Source organism: Aristolochia californica, unplaced genomic scaffold (assembly GCF_029961685.1).
Source record: "Aristolochia californica isolate CCGP_79_NKW_82.1479 unplaced genomic scaffold, dmAriCali1.0.hap1 SCAF_12, whole genome shotgun sequence".
Taxonomy (NCBI): Eukaryota; Viridiplantae; Streptophyta; class Magnoliopsida; order Piperales; family Aristolochiaceae; genus Aristolochia; species Aristolochia californica.
In genome coordinates this window covers 16,265,744-16,282,553 of record NW_027181793.1, presented here as the reverse complement: position 1 = coordinate 16,282,553, position 16,810 = coordinate 16,265,744, and the positions used below count along the sequence as shown (strand labels likewise).

At 36.6% G+C, this 16,810-nt stretch overlaps 1 protein-coding gene across 2 annotated transcripts in view; it reads left to right on the top strand.

Annotated features, from left to right (window-relative positions):
• LOC137945791 (ferrochelatase-2, chloroplastic-like) overlaps positions 1-6,333 on the top strand; it is a 30,738-nt gene extending 24,405 nt beyond the window's left edge. For both annotated transcript variants that reach the window (XM_068791815.1, XM_068791816.1), the window contains exons 6-11: positions 3,426-3,529; positions 3,683-3,809; positions 3,902-4,054; positions 4,847-4,947; positions 5,187-5,388; positions 5,602-6,333. In XM_068791815.1, coding sequence (XP_068647916.1) covers positions 3,426-3,529; positions 3,683-3,809; positions 3,902-4,054; positions 4,847-4,947; positions 5,187-5,388; positions 5,602-5,823 — 909 coding nt within the window. In that variant the 3' untranslated portion in view covers positions 5,824-6,333. The remainder of the gene's footprint in view (positions 1-3,425; positions 3,530-3,682; positions 3,810-3,901; positions 4,055-4,846; positions 4,948-5,186; positions 5,389-5,601) is intronic.
• Positions 6,334-16,810: the final 10,477 nt, after the last annotated feature.

Sequence of the window (16,810 nt, the reverse complement as noted above, 5' to 3'; positions counted from 1 at the left end):
ATTTTTCAAAAAATACATGTCAAATAAATTGTATATAAAATTATGCATACATTTTACATAAAATTGGGAATGACCTCTACTTAAAATTGGGCATAAGGGTGGCATCGAATCTAGTTGAGTCCGAACCTCGTTCAAGCCGAGTTTGATTTAAATATTTTGAACTCGAGCTCGAGCTGACCCTGGCCTCAAACCTAAAATTGTAATCGAACTCGAGCCTAATAATTTTAGCGGAGTTCGAGCTCGAGCTCTACTCGAGTTTGAGCATAACCTACATTTAATACTCTATATAAAATATATGTCAAATAAATTACATATAAAATTATGCATACATTTTAAAAAAAGAATGATAGGGGAGGTTCAGGATTGGATTTCAATAATGGATTAAAACGCACCAATATTAATCTTTTTTACTCCAAATGTTTGTTAAGCACCTAGCCAATACTACCCAAAAGACCGGCCTGTAAGGAGCAGAAGACATAGGTACTTAACCCCAAGACCATAATAGTACCCCGCCCTTCCCCGAGCCGACGACCGCGGAGGCTACCACAACAGAGCAATCGGAGCCGGGTCGAACCCGGGTCAGTCCAGGCGCGTGACCACCCGCATCCGCCTTGGGGGCGCCGGGATTCAAAGTCGGGATGCAGCGCTAGCTCTGATACCAAATGTTAAGCACCTAGCCAATACTACCCAAAAGACCGACTTGTAAGGAGCGGAAGACATAGGTACTTAACCCCAGGACCATAACAATGTTGTCTAGCTTGTTTTGTAATTTTTTAATCTGGCCATAAATTTACTATGGCCTCCTTAGTGCCCCTGGTTGAAAATTTATATTCTAGGAAAAACTAGAAATGTTTTTCCTATGATACATATTTCCAAAAAAACCTTTAAATAAAATCCTATTACTATTAGTGACTTATTACAAAATTACAAGAAGTATTTTAAAATTTTCTTAGGAAAGTTAAATGGACCTCTTATTGCCTCTTCTAGGGAAATAAATAAAAATTAATAATCAATCTAATATATTACTATTCTTATTGATAAATTTGTAATCAAATAAAATGTCAAACACAAAATTACAATGAAAATCGCCTCATGCTAAAACTATTACAACATCAACTGTTAAATACTTATTCAAAAAATTTCTATATGGTTTTTTAGCCCATCTTGGCAAGAAAATCTTACTTAGAAAATTATATGATTTTTTAATAAGAATTTTCAATTAGAAAAATGTTTACAAAAAAATGAGACACTAATAGTCCCTAGAAACTTATTTCTTATAAAATGTATTTTCAATTTCTTCAAGAGCCATGAGGAAGGAGAGTTTAAGGAAAAGTTTTTTTTTTCACTTTATGATCTCGCTCGTGTGAAATCATCTACAAGCAGGGGGGGGGGGGGGGGGGGGGGGGGGGGGAGATTATTTCTCCTCTGAACTTAGGTATCTGCCGAGACGACGCGGAGGAATGGGGTTACAGCGCCGGCGAGGACCTGTCGTCGGGGATGACGACTGCGACGGAGGCGGTGGTAACGGAAGCAGCGGTGATGGAAACAGAGGCGAAGGCAAGGGGAGGAAGAAATCGAACGGACGGTGACAGAGGCGGCCGACGAGCAGCTGTCGACGGCGACAAAGGCGGCAACAACAGCAGACGGGAGAGGCTCGGCGGTGATGAGGGGAGGAACAATTTTCCCCCCCTTCACTCCCGGTCCCGACTCAACTCGTTAACGAACCGTCGAGCCGAACCAGGATTCGGTCGAGCTCGGCTCGTTAATTTAAACGAGCCGATCCCGGATCTCGAACTCAGCTCGAGATCCAAGGATACCGAGCCGCTTGCGAGCCGGCTCGGTTCGAAGCCACCCCTACCCACAAGCACACTGTCTTGTAGTAGATTTTTTGTCTAACTTTGATGCCGCAAAGTCGGAAAATGAAAAACATATAATGTTTAAGTGTCCATGTGATTCATAACGCTACCCTTTAGGAGCCCCTTTCAAGTACCTCAAAAATCTTTGTGCTTCACAAGAGGCACTTTCCTAGGAATATGCATAAACTGATTTAGAACTCGAACTACAAATGATATGTCTGGTCTAGTAAGAGTAGCATAAATTAATTGGTTCACCAGTCTCCAATACTTAGTTCTATTTGTATGTGGTGGTCTATTGTCATCAAGCTAGAGTTCATTTCTATCGTTGTGTCTGCAGGTTTTGGACCCACTACTCCATGTTCGCTTAGTATTTTAACCACATTCTTCCTCTAGGATAAAATTATACCCCTCTTGCTTTTGGCTACTTCAATTTTCAGAAAGTATTTAAGTGTACCAAGGTCCTGTCTCTCAAAGTGCTGCTTGAGATGTGTCTAATGTCCTCAATACTTCAATATCATCTCCATTGAGCATGATATCATCTACATATACCACTAGCACAACAATATCAGACTATCATATGAAAAATGAACAGGGAATGGTCACAGTGACTTTTGATGAACCCAAATGACATCGCCACCTTATTGAATTTCTCGAATCATTTGCGTCAATTCTGCTTCAAACCATAATATAACTTTCTAGAGCTTACACACCTTCTCCCCTTGAGCCACATTTCTTAGACGTTGCTCTATATACACCTCCTCGTGCAAGTCTCCATACAAAAATGTATTTTTTTATATCAAGCTGGTACAAAGACTAACCCGTATTTATTGCTAAAAAAACCAAGATCCAAGTAATACTAAGCTAAGCTATTGGGAAAAAGTGTCAAAGACATTTATACTCTATGTCTGGGTATATCCCTTAGGCACTAACTTTGCTTGATATCGTTCCACACTGCCTTCAACATTTTACTTAACTATATAAACCCATCTACAACCAATGACAGTAACCCTTGGGGCAGATCAATCAAGACCCATGTTTTTTGAGCAACCAAGGCATATTTCCTCATCCATGGCCCTTTTCCACTTCGAAGAAGCTAAAGCATCCTATACTTTAATAGGAATAGAAATTCTTGACAAAGATAAGCAAATGATCTATATGTAGGTGTTGGAATTTTAGGAGAGAATAATTTGTTGATTGTTGTTAATTGAGTACATTAGGTTTCTATTTATAACAGAGAGAATACATAAACTCTTTGAGTTGAATTAAACTATCCTTATCCTAGTTACATCCTACGAACAACTTTAAAAAATAAGCCTTAAAACAATTAAATAACTCTAACATTTAAAAGTTTAATAATACTAACATTTGCCCTCCTCCAAAGCTTCTTCTTATAAGACTCTTTTCCAGGAGAGTCATGTAAGATTCTTCCCTATTTGTTCTTCAACACTCCCTCCTCAAGTTGGAGTTTGTAACTTCAGCTTGCAAAGAAAAATATTCTTGGTCTTTAATCTTGGTTTTCAATTTTCTTTTGCTGAATTTTTTTTCTTATTGATTTGCTTGCCCATGCAGATTAAAAAGGATGGAATTACAAAGCTTGTTGTGCTACCATTATATCCTCAGTTTTCAATTTCAACTAGTGGGTCAAGTCTTCGGTTGTTGGAGAACATATTTAAGTAATAAGTCTCACCACTATCTGACTCTTGTGATATATGCAAATCAAATTTCATATTAATATGCGTGATACTATAAAAATATTCTGCTACCTGACAATCTTTTGTGCTGTTATGGCTTCTTTTTGAGATCTTGACATATATTTGGATAATTAGGGAAGATGAATACCTCGTGAACATGCAACACACAGTTATACCTTCATGGTACCAACGTGAAGGGTACATCAAAGCAATGGCAGATCTAACTGAGAAAGAATTACAAAAATTTGATTTCCCTGAAGAAGTAATGTCCTTTTGCACATATCTTTCAATTTTTGTTATAAGAAAGCCACAGTACTGAGATTATTTAATTGCTGACTCAAAAATGTGTAATAGGTTATGATATTTTTTAGTGCTCATGGAGTTCCACTTGCTTATGTGGAAGAAGCTGGTGACCCATACAAAGCAGAGATGGAGGAGTGTGTGGACTTGATTATGGAAGAATTGGAGAAGCGGAAGATAACAAATGCATATACATTAGCTTATCAGGTGCATTTTTTCTTTGTAATTTCTTATGCATAACTATGTTCTAAGAAGTGCTCCCAAAATACTAACTAATAATTGTTTTATATTGGCCACAGCCCATAAGTGACTTGAGGTACAGATTGTTTTTCATAAATCCTGATATCTACCTCAATGGTACCTTGTTTATTTATGGAGCATCATAAGTAACATTGGCCTGAACTCGTTTAGAGTCTGAGATAATATACTGGTGGGATACAGTCGGAAATATGAGACTGTGTTGACCATTATAAGCTAGTCTTCAGTTTATCAGAAATATAATATATGAAAGGATGATTTCTTCTACTTATCCATCGGCATCTCTGTCCTCCAATCTGCTTATTTCTATCTAGACCTCTAGAGAGAAATTCTTTTGATGTCCTAGTGTCTAACGGATGTTGAAAAAAAAAAAAATTATGTGCTTACCACATACCAACAATCCTTTGTGGCAAAAGTATTTTCTGCCAGTGTCGCAGATTGGTACCAAAGAGTGATGGTATGCCGAATGCAGATCTTATAGGAGAAAAAGAAAGTGTGCAAAAGAAATCCCGTATAGCCTATGCCACTTGCAGTCAGAAATAAACTGAAGCATTACATATGCCATGCTCATGAGATATAGTTTTTTTTTTCTGACAGAATCTCTTGAATTTTCATTTTGTCAATTTTTTTTATTATATGTAATATCTACTTGATATAATTCAATTTGGCCACCTGTATATTTTCTGTTTTCTTCTTCTTATGCCACAAATTCTTAGCATATTGGCATTCTTACTTTTACAGAGCCGAGTGGGACCTGTTGAATGGTTGAAGCCATACACTGATGATACAATTATTGAGCTTGGCCAAAAGGGAGTGAAAAGAATGCTTGCTGTTCCTATTAGGTCTACAGAGTCCTCTTTTTTAACTCTACTCTTTTGATTTGTAAGGTCATCATAGAGGTTAAGTTTGAGCATGAGGTTCTTTGGAAAATTTCTTCTGTAATTAGGCTGGGAAGAGGAGTTAAAAGTACCACAAAATCAAGCATAACATAGAGTTGACTCAATCTAAAAGAGAAGCATGTATAGTTATATCATGTAAAGCAGAATTTTCACAATTGTCATTTTGTACGTCTAATATGCAGCTTTGTGAGCGAGCACATTGAAACTCTTGAAGAAATTGATGTAGAGTACAAAGAGCTGGCTCTAAAATCTGGCATAGAGAAGTGGGGCCGCGTTCCAGCCCTAGGAACTGAGCCAACATTCATCTCCGATTTAGCAGATGCAGTGATTGAGAGCCTTCCATATGTAGGAGCAATGGCTGTCTCCAATCTGGAAGCTCGTCAGGTCTCTCTCTCTCTCTCTCTCTGTATATGTCTTTTTTATCTCTCCACAATTGAATGCTTTTTTGAAGTCAGAAGAATGCATACCAACTTTTGCTCTTGCTTTTGACTGAATGACTTCTATTTATCTCTCTGTCCCCTATTCTCTTGTCCATTTGTCATTAAGATTGATTGCATTTTGGTACTGAATGATTTGTAACATTGGCATTTGCTGTAGTCACTTGTTCCTCTGGGCAGTGTTGAAGAATTACTGGCTGCATATGATTCACAACGCCGAGAGCTCCCAACCCCAGTGACATTTTGGGAGTGGGGTTGGACAAAAAATGCTGAAACTTGGAATGGTAGGGCCGCCATGTTAGCCGTACTCATTTTGGTGGTCTTGGAAGTGACAACTGGTGAAGGGTTCCTGCATCAGTGGGGCATTTTGCCATTCCGTTGAGAGCCTTCTTCTCATTCTACTTGACAAGAAACACAGCACAAAGGATGGTGGCCTTTTATCAGTGTTAATTGTTTCTACCATTTTCTTGTGTCGAAAATTGTGATTTTCAAAGTGCCATTGACCGCGAAGATCAAATGAACTACTTCAGCTATAATGTATGAGGATTGCTACATACAGCCTCCGGTGCTACGGGCGTTACATAAAAAATAACACCCGATACACATCAGATAAGTTGTATATTTTGCTCTGCAAGTTATCCCTTGTGATGAAGAGATGTGTAAGGAGTAGACCGTTTCAGACTGAAAAAAAAAACAAAAGAAGAAAAAGAAGGGATGGGGGTGACCTTCTCCTTGTCGTCCGGAAGGGGATTTTTAACCTTAGCTTATTGGCTCTGATATATTTTTGTACTCAACAATGTCTATGTTTTGTAGAGTTCTCTGCAACTGACTGTGAGAGTTTTCTCTCATAACTGAGAGTAGTGTTGTTAAGCTGAACTTGTTTTCTGGTTGAGTGAGGTGATTGCATCTGATTTAACGCAGTTCAATTGGGTTTGATAAATCAGTTGAATTGGTGATGATGTTAGATATCATTAGTAAAAAAATTTAAAGTAAAAACTATTTTAAAAAGGATCAAGGGAGGAAGTTTCCTTTGATGGACTTTTCCTTCCCTTCCTTTTTTTCTTTGCTAATGGGCAGCGAGGTTCCCCATCCCCTTTTCTCTTCATTGATTCACCCCACCTCATCTTGGATAGCTGGGAGGTAGCTTTAGTCAATGCTAAATATGGAAAAAGAAAGTGGCATCAAGAGTCAACGAGAAGGAAGGAGATTTTCCTTTGCACGGTCCATTGGCCAGCTGAGTTTGTTCTTGTAAGATAGTTTAGCGGTTAAATTGTGTAAAAAAGTGCAAAAATCGAGAGAGAGAAGAGAAGAGAAGAGAAAAAAGGAGGCAAAGCTTTGAATGAGCTGCTGTGGGGGTTGTGCATGATCCCCAATATTATTTATTAGGTTTTAAGTCGTAAATTTAGAAATAACAAAAATGCCCCTCTTACATAGAAAATACTTATTTGCTTATGAATATAAAAATTTGTACATAGACTAAATCAAACATGGTGAACAAGGTAGTGTCATAATATAAAATATTTTATCATGTAAAATGACTAAAATACCCTTGAGCTAATTTTCTCACACTCCCCCTTATGTTGGAGTATATATATACATGAGGTCAACTTATCATAGAAGTTCATAAATTCACGCTTTCCTAATGGCTTGGTAACATCTCCAAGTTGATCAGTTGACCTAACATAGGGGGTAATCACATCTTTCTTCATTACAACATCTCTGACAAAATGGCAATCTATTTCTATATATTTTGTTCTCTCACGAAAAATAGGATTGTTGGCAATAAATATAATGGTTGGTTATCACAAAACATAGTCATAGCTTCATTCTAATGGAAGCCTAACTCCCTAAAAACTTATATCACCGATATGAGTACACTAATAGTACGTGTCATAGTTTTGTATTTTGTTTTTGCATTGGATCTAGCTACCACATCCTGCTTCTTACTTTTCCAATTTATTAAGTGTCTTCCACAAAGACACAATAGCCTTCCGTTTAGTTTTGACCTAACATAGTTGGCATAAGAGAAAACCTCAATTTTCAAGTAATCATTATTTTAAAAGAAAAGACCTTTCCTTAGTGATCCCTTGAGATATTTCATGATCCTTTGAGCTACTTCAAGATGGATCTTCCGTGGGTGTTCCATGAATTGGCTTACTACGCTGCAAAAGATATATCTGGACGCATAATTGTGACATATATAAGCTTCCCAACTAATCTCCTGTATAATGTTTTATCATTTAATTCTACACCTTGGTCATTGTGCAGATTGAGTCCAACTTCGATCGGAGTATTTACCGGTTTAGCTCCCAATAATCCATACTCATGTAGCATATCAATTATATACTTTGTATGAGATAAAATTAATCCTTCTTTGCTTCTTGCAACTTTGACACTCAAAAAATACTTCAATGCCCCCCAAGTCTTTGGTTTGGAAGTGAGTAGCAAGTAGCCTTGTAACTTCTTCAATTTTACGAGATAATATAATATCATTCACATATACAAGTGTTAGAAGATATAGACAAGCTTGGGTGTTATTGTTGTAATTATCTTATATTTTTTGTCTCTTCCTCAAGCTTGGGAAGGGTATGCTTGTAATATTGATACTTTTATCCCCTATAAATAAAGCTTAAGGGGAGGGATTGGATAAGTTCCATAACCCTAATTCTGACCCCACTCATCCTCTCCTCTCTTTCTCAATCGTCCTTTCTCCTTCCTTCTCTCTTCTCCTCCTCTCTTCTTCTCCTTCTTTCTTTTCCTCTTCATTCTCTCAACCTTGAAGACGTGCTAGTAATGGAGTCCTAAAAACAATATAGTATCAGAGCTACATTTTTAGTACTCCATCTGAATCTCATTTTTGTGCTTGGTGGATTACTTGTACCATGAGGAATAAGCAGCAACCCAAGAGTCCCATTCTCCGATGTTTTCTTGGACTTCACACCTTCATACTGAGATTTTAATATTGAAAATTATAAATTTACGGAAAGATCTTTAAGTCTACATTCCAACGCAAAGATAATTTTTGAATCGGAGTTTTCTACAAAGAGAAATCGATATTTGAAGCAACAAAGGTCATATTGTAAGAAAGGTTTGAGCAACAACAAAAAACTTCAAATTTTGAGTCATTTTATACCATCAAGAATGAGACTTTATATGGAGAATTATATATCAAAAGTAAGATATGTAAGTCTATTTTTGTACCTATTCAATCAATTCTTAATAGGAGTTTTCTAGAGGGAGATATCGATCTTGGAAGAGTCAATGTTCATGCTGGCCAAAGAAGATTGAGTACTTAGTTCAGCCAGATTACGAGTTCGGAATTTAAAAAAGGTATTTGTGAAGTTTTTTAAACTTTCCTTGAGGCCTTGAACATGTTGTGTTTGTGCCTCTTTTATGCATACGTGTTATATGGATTTATCTTACATGATACATCCCCCTTATACATGAGAAAAAGTTACGGTCTTCCATGATCTTACAAGTTAAGAGTGGAAGTATGTTCCAGATGTTATGCTGCTATTTCTCCTTATAAAATGACCCCTTTGTATGATGAATTGATTTACATTGAATGTTGGAGCATTGATGATGAATTTACTCCAGTTTGTTTTGTCAAACAAAATAGAAAACACTAGTTTGCTCTTTGAAATTTATGTCAGAAACAAGAGGAGAAGGGGCAACAACAGAATGATCCCCCTTGCTTGTCTATGTTTCATCTATTGTTTGCATTTGGTGCATCAATTTTTTTGATTTTTGAATCCAGAACCTAACCTGGACGTGGATTTCCAGTTTGCAATAATTTAGGAAACATATTGTTATTGTTGGTTTGATCTTCCATGATTGCAGCTTTGAAATAGGCAAGTTTCAAGATAGAAAGTTATTTTGCCTCAATCAGAATTCTCAAGATAGAAAGTTATCATATTGCTACACCTACCCTTCATTTGAAATATGTCCTATAGGAGTGCAACCAACATCTAGTGTTGATTTTCAGGACTCCATGGATTTAGTTCATGGGAAAAAAAGGGACGACATGTAAAACGGGAGGAAGAAAGAGGTTATGGATTTGTTCCAAATCCTCCCTTTAAACTATATTTATAGATGCTAAAAGTAACAATATTATAATTATACCCTTCACCCTAATAAGAGTGAAGAAGAGACATAAAACATAAACTAATTACATTAATAATACCCTAATTACATCATATCTTCCAACATTCCCCTCAAGCTGGGAGGTAATGGCAGTGATCCCAGCTTAAAACAAATAATATAGATGTAGTAATAAACTCCTCTATCACGGTGTCCCAAGGATAAGTACGACACCGGACACAAACTCTCAAAGGGTAGAAGTGGGTGATAAGTTGAAACTAACCTCAAATGATTTCGAACAAATATAGTGATAATAACCACTAAAATGGGTAATGTCTATTATTCACAAGACGACAATAAAATACCTAAAGGTACCAATAAAAAGTCTCAAAGGACTTGAAACACCCACATAAATAAAAGTACCAACCAAAGCAATGCTCCAAAAGGGTGGGCCAAAGGGGTTAGTGAGAGTCAAATAAAGGAAGATAGGAGAAAGTCTGGAAAATAATAATAGAATAAGTGATTTGTGTTTTTAACTACCCTTAAAGTGAGTAATCTCTTTGTTGTGCCCTAAAATTGAACTTTTTTTGCCTTTGAAATTGAGCGGAGTGTGTTTAAAACTATGTCTTTTTTGAGTGGTGTATGGAGCTTTGTCATATGACTAGAAGTGATTTTGTTCTCCCACATTGTGTTTTATCCGAGTTGGGTCTCTATATCCTTTTTTATCCCCAACATGAGGGGAAGAAGTAGAAGAAGAAGTACGAGAAAAAGGTATTTTATTCCACATATTTTGCTAATTTTTATGTGTTGGAAGACATCTTAGAGTGACATCAAAGTAAATACCACCCCCACACAAGGAGGTGGCAAAGGAGATAATTAAATGGTCTTCCCATAACGATGGCACAAGGGTGTAATTAACAAAGATGATGTATGTCTACGTATATATTTTCTTTTACAAAGCTTGTAACCCTGAGGGCATTGTAGTCTGTAAACCCCCTTCGACAACTATAAATAGATGTTCGAGGCAAGGGGTAGATTACTAAGTCTCTCCTCTTCTCTCAAATTCATCCCTAGCCTTTCTCTCTTCTCCCCAACTCTCTCTCTCTCTCTCTCTCTCTCCATCTCTCTCTAGCCATCTCTATTTTTCTCTCTTTTCTTCTTTCTTCTCCTTTCTTCTCTTCTTCTTCTTCTTCAACTCTCTCACCACCTTGGTCAAAGACCTTGTCATGGGATTCTAAATCCAACATGGTATCAGACCAGTGGATTTAGAATCCCAACATTAAGATGGTGATTAAGATTATCAAGCTTCAGTTTGGGTACTTTGAAGAAGCAAAGATTAGGTTGGGCCAAGATAAGTTCTTCATCCTTGTTATTTTTCTCTCTCCAGTGTCATTGGTATTGAGGCTTTGATTTCAGAAAGTTGAGCAAGGGATGATATTTCTAGTTTAATCTTGATAGAAAGCTTGAAAGTTATTTCTCTTGCTTTGGTGGTAACTCTTTCATGACAATTTTATACTTAAAAGTTGATTTGGTAGTTTGGAAAATACATGTGAACAAGCTCTTATGATTTACATAATTGAAGCTCATTGATCTGATGTGTTTTTGAGTTGTTCATTTGGTTATATGATGCTCATCCATGAAGAACTAGTTTTTTCTAAAAACAAATTGATAGGATGTCGAGATCTCTCTTTTGTAGAAGAAGATGTTGAATCCAAAAATAATTCAAACTCCTCATGATTGAGTTATTTCCTAGATGATCTTGCCTAAAATCTCTCAAAGAGAGGAAATGTGGCATGCAAGTTGGCGTGTGCAACATAGAAGAAAAGTTCCCTTTGTAATAGAGATTTGATTTCGAGTCAATTTTGTTTAGAAGATTGAATATATTCCTGTAATTTATATTACAAAAAAATATATTGTTAATTTTCAGGACTCCAAGGATTTAGCTCAGGGAGAAAAAAAAAAGAGACACCCATTGGGAGAAAACAAGAGGAAGAAGAGGTTTTGGACTTATTGTCCTAACATTCCCTCCTAAAGCTCAATTTATAGATTAATGATCCTAAAATATTACAATAATGCACCTGGAAGTTTAACCTAATTACATCAATGTCATCTCTATAAGATGACTATTTATTTACCATTCTACCATCATTGTCTAGGCTAGTGGGCTTTCTTCTTCGTCTATGGGCCTTGAATCCATCTTCCAACACATTTGGATATGTGGGTCTTCCTTTGTCGTGTGGGTTTGGGCCCATCTTCTGTTGAATTTAGGATCCCTTTTCCAATATTCTGGTCAAGAGAAAGAAGAAAGAAAAAGAAAAAAAGGGAAAAATAGCTCTTGGGAAGAGAGAAGAAAAAGAAAAGAGAAAAAAGAGGTCTGCGCCAGGCAAAGAGAGAGAGAGATTAACTCAAGAAAGATTTATGTAACTTGATTAATTCTAAATTACAACACCTCTATTTATAGTAGAGGAAAAGATAGATTCCTTATACAATTAGTTTTTCAATCTCCTAATTACATTCCAACTCTAACTCTCTAAGATAAGTCTATCAACACAATCTACTAGAAGACTAATATGAGTTGAACTAGAACTTTTTCTTCAATCACATAAATATAAAGGAGGAGGCCAACTCGTGGCCTTATCCTTGTGAGTGCCACATGATCTTCCAACTCATATTGATTAGGTTTTCAGCTCGTGGTATCTTTTTGGGTCCCACTTGCTCTTTAAGTCTTCTAACTCATTTCAGTTTGTGCTTCTTAACCCCTTAACTCGTGCTAGCTTGGGTGAGGACTCTTCTTGGTGTCCACGTCCTCATGGTGGGTCCCAACAGCTCATGCGCCATGGTGGGTCCCACATTGTAACACTCCCCCTCAAGCGGGGGGTGAGAAAACATCATAAATGCCCAGTTTGCTGCATATGGTAGACATAATCTGAGTGACTAGCTTGGTGAGAATATCTGTAACTTGACTTTGTGATGATATATGCCTTAGAGATAAAAAGCATGCTTGGAACTTTTCTCGTATAAAATGGCAATCCACTTCAATATGCTTTACTCTTTCATGGAAGACTAGATTTGAAGTAATGTGTATTACTGCTTGATTATCACAATAAGATCTATCAGAGCTTCTTTGTAGAATCCCTATTCAGTGATAAGAGATCTTATCCATAGGATTTCACTAATAGTTTGTGCTATGGCTCTTTATTATGCTTCTGCACTAGACCGTGCTACTTTATTTTGCTTCTGCACTAGACTGTGCTACTGCATTTTGCTTCTTGCTTTTCCATATAACCAAATTCCCTCCAACCATCGTACAAAATCCTGAAGTAGATTTTCTGTCATCCGGCCTAGTCTGCATCTGAGAATCCTTTGATGTTGAAGTGCCCTCTTCCTGGAGCTCCTTTCAGATATCGTAGTATCCATTCAAGTGTTGGCCAATGACTAAGTTGTGGCTTGTGCATCTATTGATTTACCACACTTACTGCATATGATATTGTTAGGGACTCAATAACATTGAGTCATCTACTTTACTTTTATTATTTATGTTGCTTTTAATTTCGAATTTTATTGATTTGTAATAAGACTTAAAGATAAAGGTAGAATTGGGTTTTGATAACCCTAACCTATGTTGATGTTAATTACCCTATTTAAAGGGTAAGGATGGATAAATAAAGGAAGTTTGGAATTAGCATAAACTAGGGTAATTTAGGTTCTTGCTAGGCTCCCTATTCTAGGGTTCTTGGTGTGAACTCTCTTGGTGGTTTGCTGCATCCATTGGGGAGTCTTTGAGGAGATCTTGGAAGGAAAAGGAAGAGGAATCACCCTTCTCTTCCAAGTTTCAAGAGCAATCTACCTCTGCCACGAACCAGCAGCAAGAGGGGGAGGTTTGCGTGAGCCTTTTCATCAAAGGAGGAGGCTTTTGAGTTGCTGGTTGGAGGAGATATTCAAGAGGTATTTCTGATTACCTCTTCCGTGTTTGGGAAGGTCTTCTCTGGTCTCTTTTACATATAAGAAGTAGATGCATGGTTTTAGGAATTTATACCTGTTGACGTGAGTTATAAAATAGGGGTTTCATATCTGAGTGGTTAAACATTCCTTTAACTTGCTGGTTGCATCTATAATTGAGAAAAGAAAACTCCTTTTCAATCCTAACGTAAGAGGAGAAGTAGAAGGGAGTTCTTTTCACAAAAACGTGTTAAGAAACCCTCAAACAGTGTTGGATTCTTATTCAACTCACCGAGTTACTAGATCCATGGCTAGGGACCATAACAACTTGGTATCAAAGCAGGGTAACCCGACAGAGAGAAGCACCAATGAATACTTTGAATTGCTTGAAAGAAAATTTGATATTGTCCTAGAGAGGTTCTCAAAAATTGATATCGATATGGAGACCTTGAAGGGAAGGATGGATAGCATGGAGAATGGACTAACTACTGGCAAAAAATTTGCTGCATTGGAGGAGAAGTTCACTCTCAGTTTGGAAACCTTGAAAGGAAGGATGGATAGCATGGAGACTGGTCTGAGCACTGGCAAGAACCCAATTCCGGGAGACCATTCGCAGATCAGAGGGGGAGATGAGTTTACTAGACACACGAGTTTCTCGGGTCAGCAAGGACCCTTCATTCCGGGGGGACACCTCAACCAGGGGGGAGGCACTGTACCCCTCGTTCTAGATCAAAGAAGAGGGGACCATTCGTATAACAGAAGGGGAGATGAATTTCCGAGGCACACGAGTTTCTCCGGACAGCAAGGACCCCTCATTCCGGGGTGACACTTCTACCGGGGGGATGCACTGTTCCGAGGTATACTAAAATGGAATTCCATACTTATAATGGGTCAGAATACCCTTTGATATGGTTGTATCGATGCGAAAAAAAATTTAGCCATCAGTGAGTCCCAACCTATGATCGAGTCAACGTAGTTGTTTTCCACTTACTAGGGGAAGCACAACTTTGCTATCAGCTAGTTGAGGTTGATAGCGAGGTGGTAGATTGGGATGAATTTAAGCGACTGTGCTCTCTCCGTTTTGGTCTTCCGGCTTACAGTAACCCTTTAGGAGATTTGGTTTAATTAAGCCACACTGGGGTCGTGGAGCAATATCAAAAATTGTTTCAGGAAAAATTAGCACGAGCCAGCAGTATGGTACAAGTGGATCAGCAAATTGCGCTGTTTACAACAGGACTGACTGAGGCGTTAAAGCTTGAGATGGAGCTTTATGCACCTATTGACTTATCCAGCGCTATGAATATAGCTCGTGCTTTAGAACTGCGACAGCAGGCACAGCACAGACGACCTCCATGGTCAGGGGAGCACAAATAGATTGGCGTCAACTAGCCACTTCATTTCTTATTTTGTTCTTGATTCCTTTTATTTAAAACACAATATTCAATGCTTAATTTTCCAAGAACAATCAGCCACCTCGTGGATCTAAAAAAATTCTCCAAAAAATAAAAAATCGGGTAGAGTTCTTCAAATAACTCGGTTAATGGAGAAACTTATCATAAAAGCTAAGTAATTAGATTTATGAAATCCAAAGGATAAAAAAACACTCATAATAGGCTCAAGAATAATTTTCTTCATTAGGAAATCTTGTTCCCACAAAGTTATAACCTTTTATGCAGAAAATTTCAACATAAACCGATTTTCAGCCAAGAACTTGCAAATCGACAAAACGGCCTTGGTAAACTTTTCTAATCCGAGATGCATAAATCTCAATAATTTTATAAGATGAAGAAAACAATAAAATCATCTCTGAACCATCTTCTAAAGATCCAAAAACCAATAGCATGAAGTAATAATAACAAAAATGAAAAACTTATCTCACAAACTTCAATCTTGCTTCACAAAGAGCCTTCTATAAGTAATTTTGATCATAGCTTCTTAGAGCATTATTTTGATGTGGGGATCCTCAATTTGATGCTTTGATACCATGTTGAATTTAGGACCCCGTGATTGAAACCTCAAACAAGATGAGAGAGGGAGAAGAAAAAAAGCAAAGAGAGAGAGAGAGAGAGAGAGAGAGAGAGCTCGGGTAGAGAGGATAAAAGAGAAAAGAGAGAATTTTTTTTTACGCTGGAGAGAGATTCTTCACGAATTGAGAATTGGAGAGCTTGATTAAACCCTTCAATCAATACCCCTATTTATACTATTTTCATTACATATTTAGAGATAAGATAAGATCTCTAATATCCCTAATTACATTAATCATGATTATCCAAATCTACATAAATCAAGTGAAGATAAATCAATTATATTAATTAAGGAAAATTGCCAAATCTTCAAACTTATGTGATAAGGATGCTAGCTTATGTGATGACTCATCATGCCACCTCACGTGATCATGGTGGGTCCCACCTTGTAACAACTCTCACTATTGCTCACTTCCCAGCTTTACAACACCTTGCCATTTTTATTTTTTTTTATAGATCTTCCAACTACAACCACACTTTTCCTTCTTTTTCTATCATACAACCTCTTATTCAACTTTCTGACTTTGGGGACTTCTCTTTCCTATATAATGGCACCATCTAATCTTCCCTTGGTAGACCTATTTTTCCTTAAAGCCATAGAATACCAAAATATTCTCTTGGTGGGTTAGAAATCATTATAGGGGGGGGGAGGTGAGGTGTGTTTAGTCCGCTATGAATTTGAATTGAAGTGAAGAATTAAATTGAACTTAAATGAATTGATACAATTTCAACTCATGTTTGGGTGTTAGTGTAGACGAGTTCAAGTGGCTAGAAAACAAATTCCAGTGTTAGTACCCCCAAATAAAAAGTCTGATATAAAGAAGAGAATTAATAACCTTTTATAATATACTTAAATAGAACATATACTTAAACATATAATTAACCAAAATAAACATGGTTACTACACATATAAGTGATTTAACGTGTAGTATTAGAATATATTAATATCTTAATTAATGAAAAACTATATTATATTACTTAATGATTATAGTTTATTATAAATTAAAACAATAATTACATGTGACTAGAATAAATTATACAAAATTAATAAAAAAATAAAAAATAACATAAGTGAATATAATAAATAAACTTAATGATTTAATTAATTATAGAAATTGGATAATTAAACCAATTAATGATTACAGTTTATTATAAATTAATATACTAATTACGTGTGACTAGAATAAATTATTTAAAATAAATAATTTTTTTAAAAATAACATAAACGAATATAATAAATAAATAAATTATTTTGTAATGACATAAGATATATTTTAACATTAAAAATCACTATTTTAATACAAAATAAAAAAAAATAAAAATAAA